Below are 25,381 nucleotides of genomic sequence, written 5' to 3'. Positions count from 1 at the left end.
TGGACAGAGAGGAACACAAGGAGCCACCGGACAACCTGGACCAACGGGCCAAAAAGGTCAAACTGGTCCGGTAGGTAGTGTCGGATCTACAGGTCCATCTGGAGCACGAGGAACACCTGGACAACGAGGTAACCCAGGCAACCCGGGTGTTCAAGGCCAACAAGGGCAGCGAGGACTAAACGGTTCACCGGGACCGAATGGAAATATGGGTGCTGCAGGTCAGCCAGGTCAACCAGGATTACAAGGTCAGCAAGGACAGCAAGGTGCTGCTGGGCCTAATGGAGCTGCTGGTCAGTAGTTTAGATAATTTTATTTCTCTGCTTTATAAAACGGTTTTGGTGTGTACATTTGGCTTCAAACATAAGTACAGTAAAGGTAATATCATTTATATTTTCTCCGTAGGTTGTCTTGTAAAATTTTTTTAAATTAATAGAAAATAAATTTGTTCTAGAAAATTTCAAATATTTCGAAAAAGTGTTATGATACTTTATAGTACTATTAAAAATACTACTTAACCGTGAAATTTATTTAAAGAAATGAATTTAACAGATTTGTTGAATAGAAATAATGGAATAATATTAGAACAACAATAATGAAATGCTTATATTTATTTTTTGCACAGGTGACACCGGATCATCAGGACCGCAAGGAGCTCGTGGAGATGTAGGACCAGCTGGGATACAAGGCCAAAAAGGTCAGCCTGGTGTGGTTGGTGACACAGGAGCTACCGGATCAACTGGATTTGCTGGTGTGGCTGGACCCCAGGGTCAGAAAGGTCAACCGGGTCCTCAAGGACCTTCAGGTCAACCTGGTCCCATTGGACAGAACGGTCAACCAGGAGCTCCAGGAGATAATGGTTTGCAAGGTGACACCGGTGCGACTGGGGATGTTGGAAACATTGGACCGAATGGCGCCCCTGGATCACCTGGTCTTAGAGGTAGTCAAGGAGCACCTGGTAACCAAGGACCTGTTGGAAATAGAGGGGATGTCGGACTGGCTGGAGCAGTGGGCATACCTGGTGCGCCAGGTTCCAATGGACAGCAGGGCGCTCAAGGTGAATTTAAATTCATTAATAACTTTTAAAAGTTTCAGAGTTGTTGCAGTTGTTGCGTTTTCAGAAATATTGTTATAACCGACCCCTTGAATTTGTAGGGTACAGTTATTTCTCTCTACGTGGATCCCTGACTCCTGAACAGACTTATTTCAAGTGAACTTTATGAGAAAGAAGACAGTGCTGGCAATCACTTGCGTGTATTGCTGTGATCAATCACTCATTTATCTAATCGTTAAAATTGTTAGAATACAGCACAATAACTAATCAACCGGTAAATCACGTAATAAAACCAATTGTCAATAATTAAGCTTCTCTCGTCAGACTGATATATTGAGTTCCTCTACCCTGGCATTCTTTTCTACAGTGAGTTTCCAGCTATCAATCTGACACCAGTGTTGTAGCCTCTTTGACCTCGCAACTACCAACACTGGTATTATATCTTCAGTAATCTCTATAACGTTTATTTAATACCAGCAGTAATAGAAACAATAAATTAATCCAAATAACTACGTGAATCACATTTGCGACTTTGCATCGAATCTCACTTCTACGTCCACTGTGTTCCGTCTTCTTCTCTTGTTTTCCTCTTCGTTGTTTATATAGCTACCGATTTGCTTGTTAGTGTTCCGCATAGCAATGTCACGCCCATGAATGTATTCACAACCTTTTAATTACTTTACATCTTCTAATTAATTTACAAGCGGTTCATTCCTCAATGCATGCTTAACAATTTCTGACTAATAGTTTTTATCTCGATCAAACGTCTGTAACATCTATATTATAGATGTTAAGGTGTCTTTAATTTTGTTAGGAAGTTATTCGAATTATATCATTCACTGTCGGCGTGCGTTATTGTTTTATTCACAACTCTGATGTTACAGCGTATTATAAGGACATTTTTTACAACATTCATCTGCCAAACAATGTCAATCAATGTCAAACAATTACTCTCTGTATTTTTTACATATGTATGGTGAATAAAGATAATTTTAAATGAAACATTCAAGGCCCAGCTGGACAGCCGGGACCCTCTGGTCCAATTGGACAGCCAGGTCAGCCTGGAGTTGCAGGAGCTCAAGGATCTGTTGGAGGCACAGGTGCTACAGGAAATCCAGGTACGCCAGGAGCCACTGGTTTGCCTGGTGATGCTGGACAGGCTGGCCAACAAGGCCAACCAGGATCTCCTGGCCAGCAAGGTGGCACTGGATACACAGGAAGTAGTGGTCAGTCGGGACCAGCTGGGAATCCAGGTCAGATGGGTCAACCAGGAGCAAGAGGAAGTCCTGGGCCTCAGGGCGCAACTGGTTTGCCTGGGGATCAGGGAGCTGCTGGAACTCCAGGTGGAATTTAAATTATGATATTTAAAATAAATAATTACATTTCGAATATGAAAATCTTTTAAACTGCCAATGTTATGTTGACGCTTTTTATTTTTGTAAGATTTTTTATTCTCGGTTTTAATTCTTTTTTTCGAATGTCAAGAAAATGTTGCTAAAAGTTATGTTGAGTTTTGTCAAGCCATTCTTATCTATTGCTGGTGTACTGGTAGGTGATGTGCTATTGCTAAGCTACTGAGTGAAATTTGATAGTGCTGTGTTGCTGTTTATGTGGATGTCAGTGATGGATGTTACGGCGGTGGATTGGGTTGAGGTGCTGATGGATGAAGTATTTGTGTTTATGAGTAGTGTGCGTGTTTGTCTGTATATGTGTGTGTGTGTGTGTGTGTGTGTGTGTGTTGATTGCTTGACATAATAATATTTAAGGTGATTAAAAGATAACATTATAAATATCGGTTATAAGATTGCTGATGCATTCTGTGTAAAGATGGACAAAACGAATCACTGTTGATACTTATAAAAATACTTTCGACTTTTTTTTATCCAGGTTCACCTGGTCCAGCTGGTCCTCAAGGACCAAGGGGTGATGTCGGTTTCACTGGACAAGTCGGAATTAGAGGTGCCGTCGGTGACACAGGCAGTACAGGTAACCAAGGTCCAACTGGGTCTAAAGGAGATTTAGGTACCCAAGGCCAACCCGGAATTCAAGGTGCTCCAGGACCCTCTGGCCAGCCCGGACAGCAAGGAGCCAAGGGTTCTCCAGGTCAAGCTGGAGATCAGGGTGCACCTGGAACTCAAGGTGCTCCTGGTGTACCTGGACCAAACGGCCAGGCAGGCTCACCTGGACCTCAAGGACCACAGGGTCAACAAGGATCACCAGGCGTGGCTGGCGCCAGAGGCGATCCAGGTAACAGAGGTGCACCTGGAATCAATGGAACACCAGGAGGCACAGGGGCAACTGGATTACCTGGTCAGTCTGGTGATGTTGGATTGCCTGGACCGTTAGGTCAACCTGGAGTTCCAGGAGCTGCAGGATTACCTGGTGATACTGGAGCACCTGGTTTCCCTGGACCATCTGGACAAAATGGTTCTCTTATCAGTTTTTTTTTATTTATTAATTTGTTCTAAGTTCAATTTCTTGTATTATTAGTTAAAATTTTTTTTCAAAATTTTGCATGATTGTTTCTCATGTGCAATAATATTATTTTAAAATTCACACGTTAAGGCTCGCCTGGACAAGCTGGTTCTCCAGGATTGAGAGGTGATCCAGGCACTGTGGGTCAACCTGGTGCTCAGGGAGTACAAGGACCGAAGGGTTCGCTTGGAGACACAGGATTTGCGGGACAACCTGGAAATATTGGTTTTCCTGGTGATACAGGAGTGTCTGGAAATCCAGGTCAACAAGGTCAGATTGGCCAACCAGGTGCTGCTGGTTCAATTGGATTGCCTGGTCCAGCTGGTGCTCCTGGACCAAATGGAGATGTAGGACTTCCTGGAGGACCAGGTGTGGCAGGAAATCCAGGTGCGCAGGGTGTTCAAGGAGATACAGGTGCAATCGGTCTTCAAGGTGCCACTGGACCCATTGGAGCTCCCGGAGTTAAAGGTCTTTCAGGTGATACTGGTCCATCGGGCCAGCCAGGTCAATCAGGTCAAAGGGGACCTGATGGAACACCAGGTCAACCTGGACAACCAGGTTCAGTTGGTGATACTGGAGCTCAGGGAGCTAAAGGTTCTCCAGGCACTCCAGGACCTCAAGGACCCAAGGGTGATTTGGGACAGCAAGGCCAGCCTGGTGCTGCTGGATTCCCAGGTAATCCAGGATCTCAAGGTCCTGTAGGCCAACCTGGTAATCAAGGTCAACCTGGTTCTCCAGGTCAGGTAGGGTCTCCGGGTTTGCCTGGACCAAATGGCCAAATTGGTTCTCCAGGAGTACAAGGACCACAAGGTGACAAAGGTATTCAAGGTGAAACTGGACCAGCTGGTTCCCCTGGCAATATTGGTCAACCTGGAATTTCAGGTCAACCTGGTCAGCCTGGACCAAACGGTCAGTCTGGTGCTCCAGGTCTAAATGGAGATCAGGGTGATACCGGATCATCTGGGTCTGTTGGAATGCAAGGTTTGTTCGTCTCATTGCAGTAATGTTATTAAATTGCAGCAGGATAATGCTTTCATTAAATTTTCTGTTACGATGCTCCTACATTCGCGCTTAATCTCATATTTTAAACTGGTCTGCCTTTAATTTTAATTAAATCAACCAGTTTAAGTAGTTATTCTCTTTTTCCTTACCTTTCTCAGTTGAGATGCTTGCTCCTGCTTTATGCAACAACTGCATCTTGCAGTTTCAACTAACATTGATAACATTAAATGGCATTCTAAATTTTATTTCTTTACCGACTTTGCTGTTTTACCTGCATAAAATTTCTTTAATTAGCTTGCATCTTTAGCAGGCTCCTTAATTTTTTTCACTTCCACGCATATTTAAAAAATAAAGTTAACTTATTTGAATTTTTCCACCAATACTTTCATCAAATTATCTTCAAATTTTGCATTTTGAAAGTCGTTAACGTAAACATTCTTTTTTTTCTTTACACGGTTTTTAAAAAATTTTACTTGCATCTTACAGATGTTTGGTAATAATAAATAAACGCCAACGATATTTCATGATTAGTTATTTATGAAAATTTTTAATTACTGTACAAGTTTTAGAATCAATTCTGTCGAATTATAGACTTAAAAATTTTAATTGACAGGTCCAATTGGTGCTGTCGGTCAGAACGGTCAACCAGGAGATACAGGCATGCAAGGTTTTATGGGTATAAAGGGAGCAACAGGCTTAAAAGGTCCTCCTGGGGATCCAGGAGTAGCTGGAAATCGAGGACAACAAGGTATTCCTGGTGGCCCTGGAGTTCAAGGTCAGCCAGGGGCTCAAGGTTCTCAAGGACCACAAGGCATCAAAGGGCCAACTGGATCTCTAGGTCAAATTGGAGCAATTGGACAACCAGGACAGCCAGGAGCAATAGGTGTTATTGGTCCAGCTGGCGCCAATGGAGTGCCAGGACTAAATGGTAGCCCAGGACTTCAAGGTGACCCTGGATCTAATGGAGCAAATGGATCTCCGGGTCAAATGGGTGTTCCTGGACCCAGGGGTTCACCTGGTTAGTTTTGTATTTTCATTTGATTTGTTAAAAATGTGTATATTTAAAAATGTAAAAATATTTGTTGTCAAGCAAATTAAATTTAAATGTTACAAAAGTTTAAATTTATAAATATGAGCTAATCTATTGTCTCTGTTAGTGATTTATTGATTGATTGGTTGATAAATTCAAATTTATTTGGCAGCCCACAAAACAAAATGAAAATTTTCATGCAGGTGTCTCCGGATCTCAAGGCGGGACAGGTGCTACGGGGGATATTGGCTTCGCAGGAGCTACTGGTGTGCAAGGCCCCAAAGGCAACATGGGTAGTCCCGGTAGTCCAGGAAATGCTGGTCCTCAAGGAGGTTTGTTTCTTAGCGTAGAAATTTGAATGAACTTGAATGTCTAAAGCACCAAGGTGTACAGATTTACAAATGTGGATGAGAGTGTCTACATAATTTTATTTTGTTACTCATCACGTCCGCCCATGTTACTGTGGCAAATTTTATTTGCTATCCACATTAATATTTTTTACTTGTACTTTTACGATACGTTTTGTTTAATGTTGCTTCTATTTTATTTGTTTATTATTCTTACTTTAGTTTTTTTCTTTTCCTCACACGAGCCTCCAACGTTTTATGTTTGAGATGTATAGGGAAAATTATTTTTTTGGGCCCGTAATTCTGTAAAAAAATAAATAAAAAAAATAAATAAATAATGAAATTCAATTTTTTAAATTTTTATTAAGATTTATATTGAATGTTTTAAAATTTGTTGATAGCAAAAGGTTTACCGGGCATTCAAGGCAGTCCTGGTCCTCAAGGATCTCCGGGTAATCCGGGACAACGTGGTGATATTGGACAGCAGGGACAAGCTGGACTCCAGGGTCCAACGGGTCAACCTGGTCAATCAGGTCAAAGAGGATCGCAAGGTTTAAGAGGTGATCCAGGTCAAAATGGAGCTAATGGTCAGCAAGGTCAACCTGGACCAAAAGGCTTGACAGGAGATCCTGGTTCACCTGGATCCAACGGACAACAAGGGCAGCAGGGATTGAGAGGTGATCCAGGACCTGTTGGTGATACTGGAATCTCAGGAGATACTGGCTCGCCTGGTCCACAAGGTTAATACTAACTGGTAAATTAAATTATTACGATTTGTTTCATTTCATTTTTCAATAAATTTCAGGCCAAGTTGGACTGCAAGGACTAGCTGGACCTCGTGGTGATACAGGACTTCAAGGATCTCTCGGAAATGCTGGTCAACCAGGACCTAATGGGCAACAAGGTGATACAGGACCAGCTGGTAATCAAGGTCAACCTGGATTGCCTGGAGACTTAGGCCAACCTGGATCTCCGGGTCCCATGGGTGCACAAGGAGCTCTTGGACCTTCAGGAGCGCCCGGCCAACCGGGTCAGCAAGGTCAGCAAGGTCAAAGAGGTGATTCAGGTTTGCAGGGCGACCAAGGGCCATCAGGACAACCAGGAAACATGGGTCCAGCAGGACAGCCTGGCTCTCGTGGATCAGTTGGGCAGCCTGGTGTTGCAGGAACGCCTGGATTAAGAGGACTTCAAGGTCCACAAGGAAATACCGGTTCTTCAGGTTTGCAAGGCCAACGTGGTGATCCGGGACCTCAAGGTTCGCAAGGTCAGCCTGGATTACAAGGCTTTCAAGGTGCTGTTGGATCTCAAGGAAATCCTGGTCCTCAAGGACAAAATGGTGTCAGAGGTGAACCTGGGTCGACAGGGACACCTGGTTCAAATGGACTGCCAGGTATTTATCTAATTTAATTGTGTATTCTAGGGTGGGTCACTTTTGTATGTAAAAAAATAAAAGTCGACCAATCATATTCTAATAGCATTATTTTATTGTAGTGAAATAGTTTTAGTGAAATAAAAGAACGCTTATCTTCAGCCCGCGCATGATCGGCAAACTATTTCAAAAAGTCCTATTCATTAATGTCATAGGCTATTTATTGAAAGCTCGACTAAATACGATTCTAACAAGAAAAATGTTTTTTAAGGACTCAGTAACATTAAAAGCTAAAACTTTAATCAAATAAACATAAGTTATAAAATAAATTGCTTTTTTTTTATACTAGAAATCCTGCTTGCTGTCAAATTTTAGCATAATTTTTCTGGAAGCAAGTTTCACATGAATGATACCATCCTTTGATTTTTTGTCACATGCTGACATCACAGCTTTTGTAACTATTTTAACACATCCTTCAACAGCTTGCTAATTTATAAGATCAATGTAACATTTAGCATCAAAATTCAGTTCAAGTATTTGAAAAACACGTGGTGGTTTTCCAGTAACAAGTAAACTACGACCCTTTAAATTTCTTCTGGCTGCTTGTTCTCTTACGTGCTTTTCTTTATCAGTTAACATCGCCAACAGCAAGTTTTCTGGAAGTAGACAAGAAACATGGAAAACTGAATTGATAAAAAAGTTTGTGCGAGGTTTGGGAAAATAAAAATCGGTGTTATGTCTCAAGAGTATTAAACGATCATTGATTAAATGGTTTTATTGATTACGCAAAGAGGAACAGTAATTTAATTTAAATAATTTATAAAAAAAAACATTAAAGTGTGTGGAATATGTAGTTGATGAACTTTTAAAATTGTGGATGAAAGAAACAAATGACTTACATGATCAATATTAAATAAACCAAACATAATACGAATAAAAAAGTTTTGACAGAGATATAAAATTCGAATATTAGATTTTGTAGTGAAACCCCAAATGGAAATACAATAACTATTAAATGGCAAAACAAGTGAATTATATAATGTGTAGAATATGTTGAGGAAACTTAGATCTTAGTCGATAAATTATGCCTAAATTTTTTGTAATTTTTGTGAAATGAATTGAATGCGACTAGACCAGGATAAATTTTGTTGATTCAACCCTGTCAATGTAAACTTTATTTAGACCAAATAGAATAAAATTAGTTTTAGCGATGTTTATTCCTTAGATATTGGATAGGACCCAGTTGTATACAGTAAGCAACTCATAATTGAGAATTGATGCAAGCTGATTAACATTAGAATTAGATAACAACAATGTAGAATCATCAGCAAATAAAATGAATTATAAAATTTTTGATGAATTAATAAAATCATTAATAAAAATATTAAAAAATAGAGGACCAGGGATGGAGCCTTGGGGAACACCAGTAGAAATAGGAGTAAGAGAAGATATAGAATTATTAATCTTAACGTGTTGATATCTTTCTTTTAAATATGTAACAGACCAATTATAAGCAATGCCTCTAACATCGTACTTAGAGATAATTTATACAACAAGATAGTATGGTCGAGAGAATCGAAAGCATTAGATAAGCCAAGAAAGACACAGATACAAACTTTTTTAGATTCTAAAGCATTTGAAATATAGTTAACCACATCGGCTATAGCAAACTCGGTGGAGTGTTTAGCTCGAAAACCATATTGATTAGAGATTAATAAATTATTTGAATCAAGAAAATTAGTAAGTCTGATAAAAACAATTTTTTCTGCTTTTAGGAACAAGATTCAGAATGCAGCGCTGGTTTTTGCGACACTGGTTTGAGAGTTGATATTATTATTTGAACTTTTTTTTATTAAAAACAGATTTGGTTAAAGGGATATAAGATAAAGCATTTACATTAATAGACTTGAGATGGTTGATAACGTCTTCAGAAGTACATTGATCTAATTTACCGACGTAGACAATTTTCTTACGCGGCTCAATCTTCATTGGTCTTAATGTTGATGAACAGTTGGTTTTTTTACCAATCACTTTTTTAGTCTGATCAATTTTTTATTTGCGTTGCACAAATAGAAGTGTCTCTTATTTAACCACGACTGGAGGTAAGGTTCTGGGTTTTATTTTATTTTTACCGCGTTGAACTAGCGTGAAGTTATCGTCAGTCTGATTGTTATCACTGTGCATCATTAGTAAAAGTAGGTGTTTTTATTGCTTCACTATTCGAATTAATGTTTCTGTTGATACGACGTGCACTGTTTGAAATCGCGTTATTTTAAGGTTAAGTTAAATTTGTACCAACTTCAATACTTTCTGCTGCAGCAACTGGTCTATAAAATTCAAGCCTCATTATACAATAAACCTGGATTATTGGTTAAAAAATACAATAATTCATTAACGACAATTGCCTTAGACGCCATTTTCGAGTACATAATGGTTACATATTTACGACAACAACGGTAAAATTTGGGAGCAATTCTTATTTTCCATAGTTTTTGAGGTAGAAGTTGAGGGCTTTTCTTGATTTTGTCTAACTTTCCGGCAGATGAAATACTTGTAACTGAATCACCATTTATTGATGAAATTAATACTTTTTCTGGCATTTTGGACTGTGTGTTATCAGTATCACTCTTCTGGCGGTTAATGTTGATGCATATTTCCGAGCTAACTTTTTTTTAAATTTTTAGTCCGATTGCGATCAATACTATCGATTCTCATGTTTTGTTTAACGTTGACTAAATATTTTAGAAAAAAAAACAATTAAAAATAATAATTAACGGATTTTCAATAAAATTTTCTAGATATATTTCCTGCCAAAAACTGGTTTTTAGAATAAATGACATAATTTAAATACCAAAATTAGCATGCATTTCAACGAATTCCAAGCGACGACCAAGATACCGTAGCAAAAAACTGTTTTTTTTTAAATGTGACGGCATGTTGTTTGTTGATAAACGCTTTTTGGATCGCTGTATTTTTATTTTTTCCTTTTTTCCACAAAACTTCATCGGCTTTGCGCGGGTTCTTCCACTTTAAATAATTCAATAATCTTTTAGATGGTTCATCATGATGTCTTATTACAACATGATTTCGCTATACAACATGATTCATTTACTAAAAAATTTTTTTTGACGCACCCTAGTGTATATTATTGATTAATAACTTTTCAATTATCATAATAATTTTTTTAAATTGTAAAACTTTGAAGTGGCCTTGTTTGAAGTTGTTAATTATTGATTCCATTTTCTTAACATTTATTTAAGAAATTAATTCTACAAAAACAATTATAGAATGAATGATTCAACAAAATTTTTTTTAAAATCATTGCTATGTATCATAGAGGGAAACCGACAGAACATTTTGAACAATATTTGTAGGTTCTACTGGACCAACAGGACCAAAAGGAAATCTAGGAGAGCAAGGAGCGCAAGGTGCACCTGGGGCACCGGGAATAAATGGACAGCAAGGTGCAACTGGTATGCCGGGTCTCAATGGTGCCAATGGACCAATTGGCAGTCCTGGTTCCCAAGGACAACCAGGTCTCTCTGGATCTCCAGGTCAGCAGGGTCAAAGAGGAGACAATGGCTTACCAGGTTCTACAGGAGCTCCTGGCTCTAAAGGCCAGCAAGGCAACAAAGGTTTACCAGGCAATTCAGGATCATCTGGAACACCCGGTCAGCCTGGAGCTCCAGGTACTCAGGGATCTACTGGTTCAGTTGGTGCTAATGGAGCAACTGGTCTTCAAGGCTTACAAGGTGATGCGGGAACACCTGGACAACCTGGTCAACGAGGCCAACCTGGGTTGCCAGGAACTGACGGTCAGCCGGGATCTCAAGGACAACAAGGATTACGGGGTGAACAAGGACAACAAGGTGTGGCAGGCTTTCCGGGTTCTGTTGGACAACAAGGTGTGCAAGGTCTTCAAGGAGCAAGAGGTCAGACAGGATCACCTGGTCAAAATGGACAACAAGGACCTCAAGGTTCATTTCTTTAGAAATTAGTAACACACATGCACACGGACGCGTACCATTATTTTATGTACATACGTTATCGTGCATGCACGCAAGCATACATAGAAATGAACGTGCACGCATATTATACATAGTTAAGATACGATAAACTTTGGCATACATTTACACACTCACGTTCAAATCAATTGTGGAAAATGTACTCTCATTTAATTTTATGTTGTTTTAGTAGCTGTGCAGCACTTAATGCAGCATGCTGTTCATAGTAATATAACTGTTAACAAATTTACAGGAGCAACTGGTCTTACTGGTCCAGTGGGACCTCGTGGAGATACAGGAACCGCAGGTCAACCTGGTCAACCAGGACAACAAGGTCAACCTGGAGTTAGAGGAAATCCAGGAGCTCAAGGGCCTCAAGGTAGTCAAGGTGCTCTTGGACCATCTGGTCAAAACGGGGACGTTGGATCTCCTGGACCACAGGGGGCACAGGGAGCTACTGGTCCCGTTGGAGCGGCTGGAGTTCAAGGATCTAAGGGTCAGCCTGGACCATCAGGACAACCGGGAGCCAACGGCCAAACCGGAAGTACTGGAGCCTTCGGTCCCAAAGGTCTTACTGGAGATCCAGGTGCTGCTGGTTCACCTGGAGTTGCTGGACCAAGAGGAGACCAAGGATCGCAAGGTCTGTCAGGAGATCCTGGCACTCCAGGAACACCTGGGCAGAGAGGAGATACTGGACAACCTGGAGTGCAAGGTTAATGGTTTATTTAACTTTTATTCTTTTATCGTAAAAAGATTCTAATGCAAGTCAAATGAATTGATGATTGAATTACTTTAAAATTTTAAAATCTAAAATTTTATTTTAAACTTAATAACCTTGTATATATACTTCGTAATGCATTTAAAAAAATTTTTTTTGTCATATTTAGTATATATTTATTGTTTTATTATATTTATCAATACCAGGTTTATTTCTTAATTTTACATTTTATTACCAAATATGATTTAATTTAAATTTAGGGCCCCAAGGCATGCAAGGACCAAAAGGTCAGCCAGGAGCTCCAGGACAATCTGGACAAGTCGGACCAACTGGACCAATTGGTGCTAATGGACAAGTTGGCGATCCCGGTACAGCAGGCCAAGCAGGTCAAAGAGGTGATCCTGGTCAAAGAGGTCAACCAGGAGCAAACGGACAACCTGGAGCACAAGGTTTACAAGGAGATGCTGGATCTCCCGGTCAGCCAGGACAACAAGGACCGAAAGGACCACAAGGACAGCCAGGTTCTCAAGGCGATGCTGGCCAACGTGGTCAACCTGGAGTTAATGGAATACCTGGTCAACCAGGCCAACCAGGTCTTATTGGTCAACCTGGTCCACAAGGTAGCCAAGGTGCAAGAGGTCAACCAGGTCTTCAAGGAGACATAGGACTGCCTGGTCAACCAGGATCGCAGGGGCAACAAGGATCTACTGGCTCTCCAGGTACTCGGGGAAATCCAGGACCAGCTGGATCAATAGGCCAACCTGGTTCTCCTGGAAATAATGGTCAACCTGGACCAGTAGGTGCTCAAGGTGACACTGGGCCTCAGGGACCTGCTGGCGATATAGGATTCCCTGGAGATGCTGGAACAGCAGGTCAGCTTGGTTCACCTGGGTCGCAGGGTCCGACAGGTCAACGTGGTGCAGCAGGACTACGAGGTCAGCCAGGTGTCAGAGGTCAGCCTGGAAATGCCGGTCCTCAAGGTAATATTGGACCTAGTGGTAGTCCTGGATCACGTGGGAATCCTGGTGCTACTGGAGCTGTTGGTTTTCCCGGTGCTCAAGGATCTCCTGGTGCGCAAGGTGACACTGGTCCCAGTGGACCACAAGGTCCTCGAGGCCAAACTGGTAATAGAGGTCAACCTGGAAGTCCTGGGCCAAACGGACAGGCAGGAGCTTCGGGTCAGCCAGGTCAACTGGGCGCTCAAGGTCAGCTAGGAGTGAAAGGTGCTACTGGAAGTACTGGTGCTCAGGGTGATGCTGGACCAAGAGGTGAAACTGGCCAGCCTGGAGCACAGGGTCTTTCTGGACAGGCTGGCGATCCTGGACCGCAGGGTCCCATTGGTCCTACTGGATCGAAAGGTGCTCGTGGTGATAAAGGAATAAATGGAAGAGCTGGAGATCTTGGAGATACTGGATCAAGTGGTCCTCAAGGTGATACAGGAAGTTCTGGACAAATGGGTCAAATGGGTGTTCAAGGACAACCTGGACAACCAGGCTCACCAGGTTTTGCAGGCCTAATAGGACAGCCAGGTGATACAGGATTTCCAGGAAGTCCTGGCCAACGAGGAAATAATGGTGAGGTTTTATTGAAAAATGATTTGCACTTTAATTTTCTTGTAGATTTTTGTTACTTAATAAAAAATAATTGGTAGGAATAATATAAAAGCGTTCATAGAATATTTAATTTGAATATTTTATGAATTTTTTTTTCACAGGTCAACCAGGCAGCGTGGGAGCTACAGGTGAGCCAGGTCAATCTGGTGCTCCCGGTCAGCAAGGTCCAGCTGGCCAACCTGGATCAACCGGGCCAGCTGGAAACAAAGGTCAACCTGGAGATCAAGGTTTACAAGGAGTTCCAGGAGAAGTTGGTGTGGCTGGACCTCAAGGCTCGGCAGGACCTCGTGGAGATGTGGGAACGCCAGGAAACCCTGGTCAACAAGGACCACAAGGAGTTGTTGGTCCCACTGGACTGAAAGGTGATCCTGGTCCACAGGGTCAAATGGGTCAACCTGGACCTCCTGGACCAACACCTCAAATAGGAGAACAGGGAGGCATTGGACCTTCAGGTGATCCAGGGTTTACGGGTAGCACTGGAGGAACTGGATTTCCTGGTAGTCAAGGTTCAATTGGACCACTTGGTGCACCTGGTCAACCTGGTATGATAGGTTTATCAGGAGATATTGGTATGCCAGGTCTTGCTGGCTCACCTGGACCGCAAGGATCTCAAGGTAGCAAAGGATCTCCTGGTCCCCCTGGGGAACGAGGATCGCAAGGTGCCAGGGGTCCTAATGGAAACAATGGAGTACCGGGTAAAATGTTTTTTACATTAACAATTTTTAAATAACATTTTGATACAATTTGTGTTACTTTTCTTGTCTATCAGGCCCAGCTGGTTCAATCGGAAATCCTGGACCAAGAGGTGAAGCCGGACCGCAAGGTCAACAAGGTCAGCAAGGACCTCAGGGACCTCCAGGCTCAAGAGGTTTGCAGGGATCACCTGGACCTTTAGGTGCTAATGGACTTCCAGGTGCAAATGGACCTGCAGGATCAGCTGGTGTACCTGGTTCCACTGGTGACACAGGTCAAAGCGGACAACCGGGACAGTCTGGACCTTCTGGAAATCAAGGCCCCCAAGGTGATACTGGTGCGCCAGGTGATATTGGCTTTCCTGGTAATCCAGGAGCCCAAGGATCTCCTGGTCCAGCTGGAAATTCTGGAAATCCAGGTGCTCCTGGTATGCCAGGTGTTTCTGGACCAAGAGGACAAACAGGTCAACCCGGTGATACTGGTCAAACTGGATCTAAAGGACCATCTGGACCTACTGGCAGCCCTGGAACTCAAGGTTAATTTTGTTATTTTAATTTTTTTCATACTAAATTTTTTCATTTATTTGCCCAATTTATTTCTGTGACGTACAGGTCAGTCGGGTTCACCTGGTCAACAGGGTCAACGCGGGCAACCTGGACCCCAAGGAGGTGTTGGTGCCACTGGATCTACCGGTAACCAAGGTTTAAGAGGAGATCAAGGCCCTCAAGGTTTACCTGGCCAAATTGGACAACAAGGACCAAGGGGGGATCAAGGATCTCCAGGCCCTCAGGGTTTAATGGGTCAACCAGGTTCGCAGGGGAATCCAGGTCCAATGGGTTCATCTGGACAAAGAGGAGATCCTGGCAATCAAGGATCTAAAGGTCAGCCTGGTTCTCCAGGTTCTCAAGGAGCCACTGGTCCAGCTGGTCTGATGGGTCAACAAGGTCAACGCGGAGATCCAGGTCCAAGTGGAAATCAAGGTTTACCTGGTTTTCAAGGTCAACCTGGTCCCAGAGGTGAAACTGGTTTGCAGGGTGTTCAAGGTCCTCAAGGTATAAAAGGATCACCTGGATCTGTTGGAGCTACCGGTAACATAGGTATGCCTGGAGACCAAGGATCACCTGGTCCTATAGGACAACAGGGTACTCCTGGTCAACCTGGAAGTCAAGGGCCACCTGGAGATCAAGGTTCAAGAGGAGATACTGGGGCTAGAGGACCAACTGGAGCTACTGGGCCTAGCGGACAACGTGGTGAAGATGGATCGCAAGGGCCACAAGGACCTCAGGGAGCTCAGGGACCACAGGGAGAAGCTGGAACCCCTGGATCAGTTGGACCGGTTGGTTTGCCTGGGCAGCCTGGAGATATTGGACAGCCTGGAAATGCCGGTGAGTTGATCATTTAATTGCATATTTGAAACATTATGTTGACTTAAACCGAAGCTATCGGTAGATTAGTGAATTGAAATATTTTTTAAGAGAACAACTAATTGGTATTATAATGTTCAAAAGATTTAAAATTGTATTCATTCATTAAAATGATTTAAGTAATGGAAATTTTTTCAAAAGTTAAAAATTAAAAGTTACAAATCATTCTTTTTTCTGTTATTTATAGGTAACAACAACAACACACACAGCATTCACCAATACGCCTAATACAGAAATTGCATGTGATAGTCGGGGATCTCTTCACATTCGAACCTCGGTCACTGCATTAGCAATGCCAGACACTTAAACAGTTACACCATCGTGTTGATCGGCGTTTTATTTTATGTTGCTCAATTTCAGTTAACATTCAGTTCGTTTCCTTTTTGGAAATTTTTTAAAAACTTTTTATGTGTCAAAATTGTTTCATAAGTTAAAAGTTCATTTAATATCTGATTTCTTCAGCCGTAGTTTTTGTTACGTTTTGTTATTCAATGACATATTTTGTCTATTCACTTCATTGCATCATTATCTCTCAACGATTATCGCTTTCTCATTTTCTTGTTCTTTTGTAAATATTCATATTTTATTAGCGCTAAAATTAATGATAGTTAATTTTTGAATGATTTCATAAATTTTAGCATCAAATTTTAAAAATTGCTAATAGGAGCAGTTGGAGTTTCAGGAACGCCTGGAGCCACTGGAGCAACGGGCAACACAGGACAACAAGGTCCAGCTGGTCCCATGGGATTACCAGGACCTGCTGGGGACACTGGTCAGCCTGGACCTATCGGACCTATTGGTGGCCAGGGAGAAGCCGGACAAAACGGCCCACAAGGTCTTCCGGGTGCAAGCGGACCGTCGGGACCTGTCGGACCTCAAGGAAATGCCGGACAACGAGGGGCACCAGGACAACCTGGATTCACTGGATCGCCTGGTCAGCCAGGACCTGCTGGAAACAATGGGCAACAAGGTCCTAAAGGAACTCCTGGAGATACTGGGTCAACTGGACAACCTGGATTACCTGGACAACCTGGATCAGTAGGTCAACCAGGAAGTCAAGGTCTTAGAGGTCAAGCAGGAATTCAGGGGTCTAATGGCCAACCAGGATCACAAGGTGTGTATAACAATTTTGTGAGACTGTACAACAATGACATTATCTCGTGTTTTAATTTTAAATTAATCTACCTTATATTTTATTTTAAATCATTTAATTGCAGAAAAATATATATCCATACACAGGTGCAACAGGACCTATGGGTCCCCCAGGACCCCAAGGAGACACAGGTGCACAAGGCGGTGTAGGTGATACAGGATTTCAAGGACAACCAGGTGATGTCGGAAGTCCAGGACAACGTGGGAATCCAGGAAATGTTGGAGACACTGGTCAAACTGGTGACACTGGATCATCCGGCCAGCAGGGAGTAAGAGGAGTAAACGGACTTCCTGGCGCTGCAGGACCAATGGGACCTACAGGACCACAAGGTCCAAGAGGTCCACAGGGTGCTCGAGGAATTCCAGGCCTGAATGGAGAACAAGGAGTGCAAGGTGATACTGGGCCTCTAGGTCAACAAGGACCACAAGGTCAAAGAGGAGATCCTGGACAAGCTGGCAATCCCGGAGCGATAGGAGCACCTGGCCAACCTGGTGTTAACGGTTTACAGGGAGGCAGAGGAAATGACGGAATTCAAGGTGCAAAAGGTGCGACTGGACCTGCAGGCTTCAAAGGATTACAAGGAAGCATTGGTCTTCTTGGAGCGCCAGGTTCTCAGGGCTCACCTGGGCAAGTTGGTTCCACTGGTGGTACTGGTCAACCTGGTCCACAAGGTTTTCCAGGACAGAGAGGTCCCATGGGATCTCCAGGACCACAGGGTAATCCTGGACAACAAGGACCATCAGGACCGGCAGGCCCTCGAGGTGATCTCGGACAAATGGGAATACCTGGAGATGCAGGTGTGAATTATGCAAATTTTAATATTTTTTCATGTTCATTATGTTTATAATGTCTAAATTATTGTAAAAGTTGTCAGCAAATAATTATTAGAACGATAACGGTTTGCAATCTTTTTTTCATTAGCAAATTTTCAATTTTTCGCATTTTCTTTGTTGAATATTGTTTACTGTTTGACATCAGGTGCAATAATCATTCAACGTGTGGTGTTGTCTTGCGTTAGTGATTAATGATATAAGTATTCACTTTGCAATTTTTACTTAATTCATGAGTATGCAGTGTCATTTCAGACATGAATTTTATTTATTTGAGACATTTGAGACATTTTATTTCATCAAATCAACCAATGAAATAAGAGAGGTGAAATCAATGAAAGGAAATGATCTTGAAATCGAAGAGTAATCTGGACTTCTTGTAATGATCGCCACTGTCAGTTTATAATAATGACAAATAATCAGATTTAAAAATTTCCAAGTAGTGAAAACAAAACAAAAATTTAAAACAAAAACAAAACTGGCTTATACAAATTTTTAGCATGACGTTTGTAATGGTTTAAACATTCGTTAAATTTATTTCAACATTCTGAAATATTTTGCATACATAAATTATGGACAATCACAAAATGACAAACAAGAATTATATTTATACAATCGTATGCACATGACTATGCGTATTTTATAATGAAATCAATATTAATTTAGCGTCAGATAAACATTTATTTCAAATAATTAAAAAAAATATATCACCTAATATTTTCAAATCTGACATTCTTCAAGGATCACCTGGTCAACCTGGGCCACAAGGGCAACGAGGAGATCAAGGACCAGCAGGAAGTCCAGGGCAACAAGGTTCACCCGGTTCCAGAGGTTCACCTGGAGAAATTGGAGATGCAGGAAATATGGGTCAACAGGGACCTGCTGGTCCATCTGGTTCTCTAGGTCAACCAGGTCAGCAAGGTCAAAGAGGTGATATTGGCTCACCCGGATTGCCTGGCACTCCTGGTGCTGTAGGGACTAAAGGTGCTCAGGGTGATACTGGAAGTCCTGGTGAAGCTGGATTTGCTGGATCACCAGGAATGCAAGGAACGCCTGGAGCCCCAGGTGCGACAGGTGCAACTGGACAAACTGGTCAGCAAGGTGATACTGGATCACCAGGCCCTAATGGACAACCTGGAGTAAGAGGTCAACCTGGTCTGAATGGAGATCCTGGCTCGAGAGGAGAAAATGGTTTAAGTGGTTCACAAGGAGTTCGTGGATCTGTTGGTGCCCAAGGACCTGCAGGACCACAAGGACCACAAGGTCTCAGAGGTGACAATGGTTCGCCAGGTATGGCTGGATCTCCTGGACCAAGTGGACAGAATGGACAAGCTGGATCCATTGGCGTTCCCGGTATGAATTATAATTGAAATGGAAGTGCTTTTTATTATTCAACAAGCTACATGAATTTTTATAAGTTTTTATTAATTTTTGGTTTAATTTTTTTTTATTTTGTGAAGAGCCGCTGCTTGTGCTTCAAATAAATTAAAATAATTACATTAAACCTTATTTAAATTTTGTCGTTGAATTATGATTTTTATTTAAAAATTATACGAAATCTTTCCTATTTTTAAGGTTCTCCTGGAGCAATAGGGGCTCCAGGCGCTAATGGTCCACCAGGCCAACCTGGTCAAGATGGTTCCCCTGGACCCCAAGGAAATCCAGGCAGTAGAGGCATTTCCGGGTTACCAGGAACTCAAGGTTCTCAAGGCAATAAAGGTTCTCCTGGACCGCCAGGGCCCGCAGGACCGGCGGGACTTCGTGGATCTCCAGGTCAACCAGGACCAGCTGGACCAGCTGGTCAAATTGGTCCTGTAGGAGCACCCGGTTTAAATGGTCAGCAAGGTGCCACTGGAAATGCTGGACAGCAAGGTCCTCAGGGTCCCTCTGGTCCAGCTGGATCTAGAGGACAACCAGGTCCTGCAGGTCCCAACGGAGGACCCGGGCCAGTTGGACCCCAAGGTGAACAAGGACCATACGGACCATCAGGAGATACTGGCAGCAAAGGAACTAAAGGGGACGTTGGTTTCCAAGGTGCACAGGGTGCTAGAGGTCAGCCTGGTCTTCCTGGAATACCTGGATCTGTGGGAGGGACTGGACCTGTGGGACCTTCTGGAACCATAGGTCCAAGAGGTGACCCAGGACCACGAGGAGCCACTGGAGTTACTGGAGATACAGGTCATTTTTTATTTATTTTTGTTGTTACGTTGTTACATATAATTTTCCCAAAAGCAAACGTTAGTATTTCATTGATTGCGAGTGTTAAATCCAGCATTAAGTTTTCATGTAAATGTTTGGATGCAAACGATATACAAATATTTGCAAATGTTGATATCTTGTTTATTAAATATTGATGTTAACATATCGATATTATTATAAACATATACCGTTGGTCAGATTTTTAAAAATTCTCAAAAACATTGACAACCAAGTTGTGCTTCGTTAAACGAATTAATTTATTTCTGAATGTGAATACATTCATTTTAAATCCTAGATATGCGCTGTTCACTTCATTTTTTTCTAGAAAATAATGGTAAAAATAAAATTGCTTTTTGTTGTATTTGTTTTATCAGGAAGCACTGGTCAGCCAGGTTCACAGGGTTCCAGAGGTCCAACCGGAAGTCCTGGAGCAATTGGTCCTAATGGCAATCCAGGTCCAAGAGGAGAAATTGGTCAACCAGGTCCTCAGGGACTTCAAGGACAGCAAGGAGGTCCTGGTTCAGTTGGTCCAGTGGGACCGAGTGGTAGTCCCGGACCACGTGGTGATAATGGATTATCTGGAACTGTAGGTTCAACGGGAGCTACTGGACCCCCGGGACCTCAAGGAACAAAAGGATCACCAGGTCAGGTTGGTCCTGCTGGACCAATTGGTGCCGCTGGACCAAAAGGTAATCCTGGAGATGTTGGATTGAATGGACCTAGTGGGCAAAATGGAGTAATCGGAACGCAAGGAATTAAAGGAGCTACTGGTGACACTGGTCCCATTGGTCCCGTTGGTCCCATCGGTCTATCCGGTCCGGTTGGTTCACCTGGACCAGCTTCAACTGGACTTCCTGGACCATCTGGCCAACCTGGAGTGAGAGGCGATGCAGGATTGGTCGGACCTCAAGGTTGGTTTGTTTGTTTATTGAAATGATTGTTTACGTAGGACCACTACAAATCCTAATTAAACTCATGTACTGTGCAGCATTGTACGTACGGGAATGACAAAATTAACAATTCATATTTCCAAAAAAAATATTATTGGATTAGGAATAAAATTAACAGCGTGAAATGTTATTTTTAATTGTTGTGAATTATGATGAATGAATTAATTAATTTATTTATTTATTCATCAATACAAATCTACATATCTACAATACAACACAATCGCCATTTATTATGAACTGCTAATTAAATAAATACTAACGATAGACGTAAACAAATTATACGAATAAATAAAACTTTCAAACACTATGACGCAGGATCTACCGGTCCTACTGGACAGGCTGGTCAAAGAGGTCCAAGTGGAGCAAATGGACTTCAAGGTCAGCCGGGACAGCCGGGACCAATTGGACCTGCTGGAAATGTAGGACCAACTGGTGACCCAGGAACCAGAGGCCAACCTGGTGGTCCAGGACCTCAAGGACCGCAAGGATCACAAGGAATAAGAGGTCCAAGTGGTCCTTTGGGAGCATCAGGGGCACCAGGAAATCCTGGACCGGCTGGTAGTGCTGGTCTGTCAGGACCTAAAGGCCTATCTGGACCAGTAGGTCCTTCTGGTAGTACAGGTGCAACAGGTTTCCAGGGGTCGCCTGGGCCATTTGGTCCTAGAGGAGCCACTGGAGATCCTGGAGTGACTGGGTCGATTGGAAGCCCTGGCTCCATTGGTCCTAGAGGTGACATTGGTTCTCCTGGTTCAATGGGACCTGCCGGAGCACCTGGACCTCTTGGACCTACTGGATCTCTCGGACCATTAGGATCTCCTGGTACTTCCGGAGCACCTGGTTTGAAAGGAGATAAAGGAGATAAAGGACAATCCGGACCGTCTGGTCAACCAGGCTTATCTGGTCCTCTTGGAGCACCTGGATCACCAGGTCCATCCGGACTTAGAGGAGATGTTGGTTTACCTGGCTCACCTGGAGCTGTTGGACCTCCTGGAGAAATGGGTCAGACGGGTTCTGCAGGTCCACCTGGTCAGAGAGGCTCACCCGGTAATCCCGGTTCAATAGGTCCAATTGGTCCGGCTGGAAATAAAGGAGGCATTGGTCAAAATGGTGCGCCAGGCCCGGCTGGAAGTATCGGAGGTGCTGGATTACCTGGTCCTTTTGGACCAGTGGGTTCAACTGGGCCAATTGGACCTTTGGGTCCACAAGGACAGCCAGGACCTTCTGGCAGCCCTGGACCACGAGGAGACATTGGACCTCCGGGACCATCTGGTTATCAAGGAATTCCCGGTCCCAGTGGATCTCCTGGAAACACTGGTTTGATTGGTCCCAACGGTGAAGTAGGACAACCTGGTGCGACTGGTGCAAGGGGTGATTCGGGAAACACGGGACCCATGGGACCTATAGGGCAGAACGGTCAAGCCGGACCTCGAGGTCCTCCTGGTTCTCCAGGTAACGTTGGACCACCTGGTAAACAAGGACTTCCTGGTCAACAAGGAGCACAAGGCATTTCTGGAACAATGGGTAACAGTGGACCAGCTGGACAAATGGGTCCCTCTGGTATGTTTGGTCCTCCGGGCCCGCCTGGTGGAACAGGTAACACTGGCAGTCCAGGCAGTTATGGTGATGCGGGTCTTGCTGGCCCTCCTGGATACACTGGACAGATAGGACCACCCGGACCTGCAGGACCAAGAGGTTAATTTATAATGCTTGCTTTGTATGGTAATTTCTATAAAACAATCTCGTGTTCAAAAGTTCTCCTAATTGTAAATATACGAGGATGGTGTTTGGTTTGATTGCGTTTTTTATTTTGTAATAATTGAGCATGAAATGTTATTTAGTTTGTTTAACATCAGGTGGATAATTAATAATTTGCACGTTCTTATGAGCATCTGTTATCTTTCGTTATAAACATTTTGCATTTTGGCTCGAGATTTTTATGAAAATCTTGCAGTCAGTGTTAGAACATTTTTTGAGATATCCATTTAATACACTCACTCAACTTCAGGTGACGTTGGTTCACCCGGTTATCAGGGGCCATCAGGCAGACCTGGCTCTCAGGGAGTTGCCGGAGTTTATGGTGCCACAGGAGCAACAGGATCTATGGGAAGTCCAGGATCGAATGGAGGTATGGGCGCAACAGGACCTCAGGGTCCTCCTGGTCAGTCCGGGGATCAAGGAAGTCCTGGATACATAGGAGTATCGGGATTCACTGGCAATACTGGTAGATATGATCCTCTACATTTTGCCTGACGATTAACAATTTTGTTGTTTTTAGTTCTAAAAAAAATTTTCTTGAAGAGTCTTAAAATTTTTCTACTACGATTCATATCTTTTTCTATTTCATGTGCATGTGTATTTAAAACAAGCGCACATCTCTTTCCAGGCAATACAGGACCCACGGGACCCAGCGGACAATCAGGGAACCCTGGTCCGTCAGGACAGATGGGACAGATGGGAGCATCAGGAAACACTGGATTGCCAGGTCCGCCTGGATTGCCAGGTTCTCAAGGTCAATCGGGATACAGGGGTCAACCTGGTTCAACTGGAAGTACTGGCCAGACTGGAAGCTCCGGATCTACAGGATATGTTGGTTAGGAAATTTTTTCGTTTTTTTTTTTTGCAATTTTTTATTTTCCTCAATCAATCAACTTGTATCGAATGTAACCTGATAAATTTATCGAGTAGAAAAAAAAATTTCAAACATTCTTATGGAATTAGGAAATTTTGAAGCTAGTAGTAGTAGTAGTAGTAACTCGGGTAGAAGTAATAAGGTACATCGTGAGAATAAATAAATAACGAAAAAATCGATCGCATGAAAATTACTGCAAATCAGAATGATTTAATTTCTCAGTAATATTTATAAATTGTCATTATTATTAATGGATAATTTTTATTTTATTATTCATTATTATTAATTTTTTAAGGTCAAACGGGAGCGACAGGGATGGCAGGGACTGGCGGACGTATGGGTAGCACCGGATTTACAGGACAAAGGGGTGCTACCGGATTGCAGGGTCCCAGAGGGCGCCTTGGGGCTGGAGTTGCTGGTAAGTTTATTCATTTTAGGGATTTTTTAAACTGTTTTATTCAATTTTGCGTTCTGATCATATACGAGGTTATAATTTATGTGGATAATATTATTATGATTGTTGTTGTTTGCTTTATTATTTTTTCAAATTTATTAAATGCTTATTATAGTTAAAATTTGAAAATAAATCATCATTCCCAAAAAACATTTTCATTACCATTTGAACCATCAACATCCACAACGACAACAACAACAACACCTACAGCAAATACACCATCAGCAAAATAATCACAACACCAACAACACCACAGCCCTGCAAGATGACCTAACTGGATCAAGCCAGCAGATCGAGATGAACTTGAAAAATCTGAGTGACACAGACAATCGTCTGAACATGATCATCATCGGTCTCGTCGTCTGGGCTGTCGTACTTACCATATCCGTCGTCGTCATGATCGTTGTTCTGGCCTACAGGTTCTCACTCCTCTACAAACGTATGTCTAGGAGGAAAAATAACCAGGCCAACTTCGGCGAAAAATCTCTCGATCAGATCGACACACAGGTGAAGACGACGACGACGATCTCAAAAAGCCCACAAGCCGAGGAAGAGAATAAGAAAACGTTCGCCAGACTGCGCGTTCAGAAGAGTAAAAAAGTGACTAAGCCGATCGAGGCCGTACCCCCTGGCCAACATTCCGTTACTATAAATAGTTTTCTACCCTCCACTAGGTCTACCAGTATCGCTGTCGACGTTTCAAAATTTGTATTTCCTAGTAGTGGGACGTCAAGTTTTTAAATAATTTCGTTAGCACTAGACGGCTTGCGCTATTTAAATGATGATCCTTTCCCTTAAAATATTTAATGAAAATAGTTTTACTACAGGCACTTGATATATCATTTTTCGTGATATATATCTCTCATGTGATACCATATATCATTTTTCGTGATATATATTTTTCATGTGATACCATATCAATTAAAAATTTCATTTCTTCCGTTTCATTTTTTTTCTTCTTATCATAGAATTCATCCATTTGTTTGTTTGTTTCCAAGGCGTTTGTTAGCTAACCCCCTGATACAATTCTTCTCATTATATTAATATAATCTAATAAATTCTAATAACCTAACATCAACCATATTGTTATCTGATATGAACGTAAGATGATAAATGTAACAATTGTACACTTCTGCTGAAACATATAATACATTTGTTTACCTACTGATAATAATATATCTATGCTTACAATGTGATTTTATTCCTACACACTGCAATGCAATATATTATATAGAGAATTAGTAGCTAAGCCTTTTAATATAGTAATAATTATGTTATTTTCGTAAAATTATTTTGTTATAATATATTATGATGTCAATTTATGTTATAATTAAAACATGTCGAGATTTTAAGTGTGAGGATTTTTAAATATACATGTATATTTCCTCTAATGTAACTATGCAATAGATGTAACACGATTTCTGATGTATTTGAGAAAAA

At 42.2% G+C, this 25,381-nt stretch overlaps 7 protein-coding genes across 7 annotated transcripts; all 7 read left to right on the top strand.

The window, feature by feature from the left end:
- Positions 1-16: 16 nt before the first annotated feature.
- Positions 17-298, top strand: HELRODRAFT_74187 (hypothetical protein; the record flags this gene model as incomplete). Its single annotated transcript, XM_009014521.1, has 1 exon — positions 17-298. A coding segment is annotated over one exon (282 nt), but the record flags the coding sequence as incomplete, so codon positions are not given.
- A 299-nt stretch (positions 299-597) lies between these two features.
- HELRODRAFT_74685 (hypothetical protein) lies at positions 598-1,083 on the top strand (the record flags this gene model as incomplete). The annotated part of the gene is made up of 1 exon (XM_009014520.1): positions 598-1,083. One exon carries the CDS (start codon positions 598-600, stop codon positions 1,081-1,083), a length of 486 nt encoding a protein of 161 aa, XP_009012768.1.
- A 2,943-nt stretch (positions 1,084-4,026) lies between these two features.
- On the top strand, positions 4,027-4,245 carry HELRODRAFT_138575 (hypothetical protein; the record flags this gene model as incomplete). Its single annotated transcript, XM_009014519.1, has 1 exon — positions 4,027-4,245. A coding segment is annotated over one exon (219 nt), but the record flags the coding sequence as incomplete, so codon positions are not given.
- Positions 4,246-4,269: 24 nt separating this feature from the next.
- On the top strand, positions 4,270-6,650 carry HELRODRAFT_74642 (hypothetical protein; the record flags this gene model as incomplete). Its single annotated transcript, XM_009014518.1, has 2 exons — positions 4,270-4,507; positions 6,349-6,650. Coding segments are annotated over 2 exons (540 nt in total), but the record flags the coding sequence as incomplete, so codon positions are not given.
- A 236-nt stretch (positions 6,651-6,886) lies between these two features.
- On the top strand, positions 6,887-11,265 carry HELRODRAFT_74554 (hypothetical protein; the record flags this gene model as incomplete). The annotated part of the gene is made up of 2 exons (XM_009014517.1): positions 6,887-7,048; positions 10,690-11,265. The coding sequence occupies 2 exons, from the start codon at positions 6,887-6,889 to the stop codon at positions 11,263-11,265; spliced, it is 738 nt and encodes a 245-aa protein (XP_009012765.1).
- A 220-nt stretch (positions 11,266-11,485) lies between these two features.
- On the top strand, positions 11,486-11,995 carry HELRODRAFT_74633 (hypothetical protein; the record flags this gene model as incomplete). The annotated part of the gene is made up of 1 exon (XM_009014516.1): positions 11,486-11,995. One exon carries the CDS (start codon positions 11,486-11,488, stop codon positions 11,993-11,995), a length of 510 nt encoding a protein of 169 aa, XP_009012764.1.
- Positions 11,996-12,267: 272 nt separating this feature from the next.
- HELRODRAFT_156503 (hypothetical protein) lies at positions 12,268-23,453 on the top strand (the record flags this gene model as incomplete). The annotated part of the gene is made up of 4 exons (XM_009014515.1): positions 12,268-13,570; positions 21,174-22,550; positions 22,864-23,079; positions 23,242-23,453. 4 exons carry the CDS (start codon positions 12,268-12,270, stop codon positions 23,451-23,453), a joined length of 3,108 nt encoding a protein of 1,035 aa, XP_009012763.1.
- Positions 23,454-25,381: the final 1,928 nt, after the last annotated feature.

The sequence above is a fragment of the Helobdella robusta genome, assembly GCF_000326865.2.
Source record: "Helobdella robusta unplaced genomic scaffold HELROscaffold_14, whole genome shotgun sequence".
In the NCBI taxonomy this organism is placed as follows: domain Eukaryota; kingdom Metazoa; phylum Annelida; class Clitellata; order Rhynchobdellida; family Glossiphoniidae; genus Helobdella; species Helobdella robusta.
Note: the sequence above shows the minus strand (reverse complement) of the source record. Positions and strands in the feature narration are given on the sequence as shown.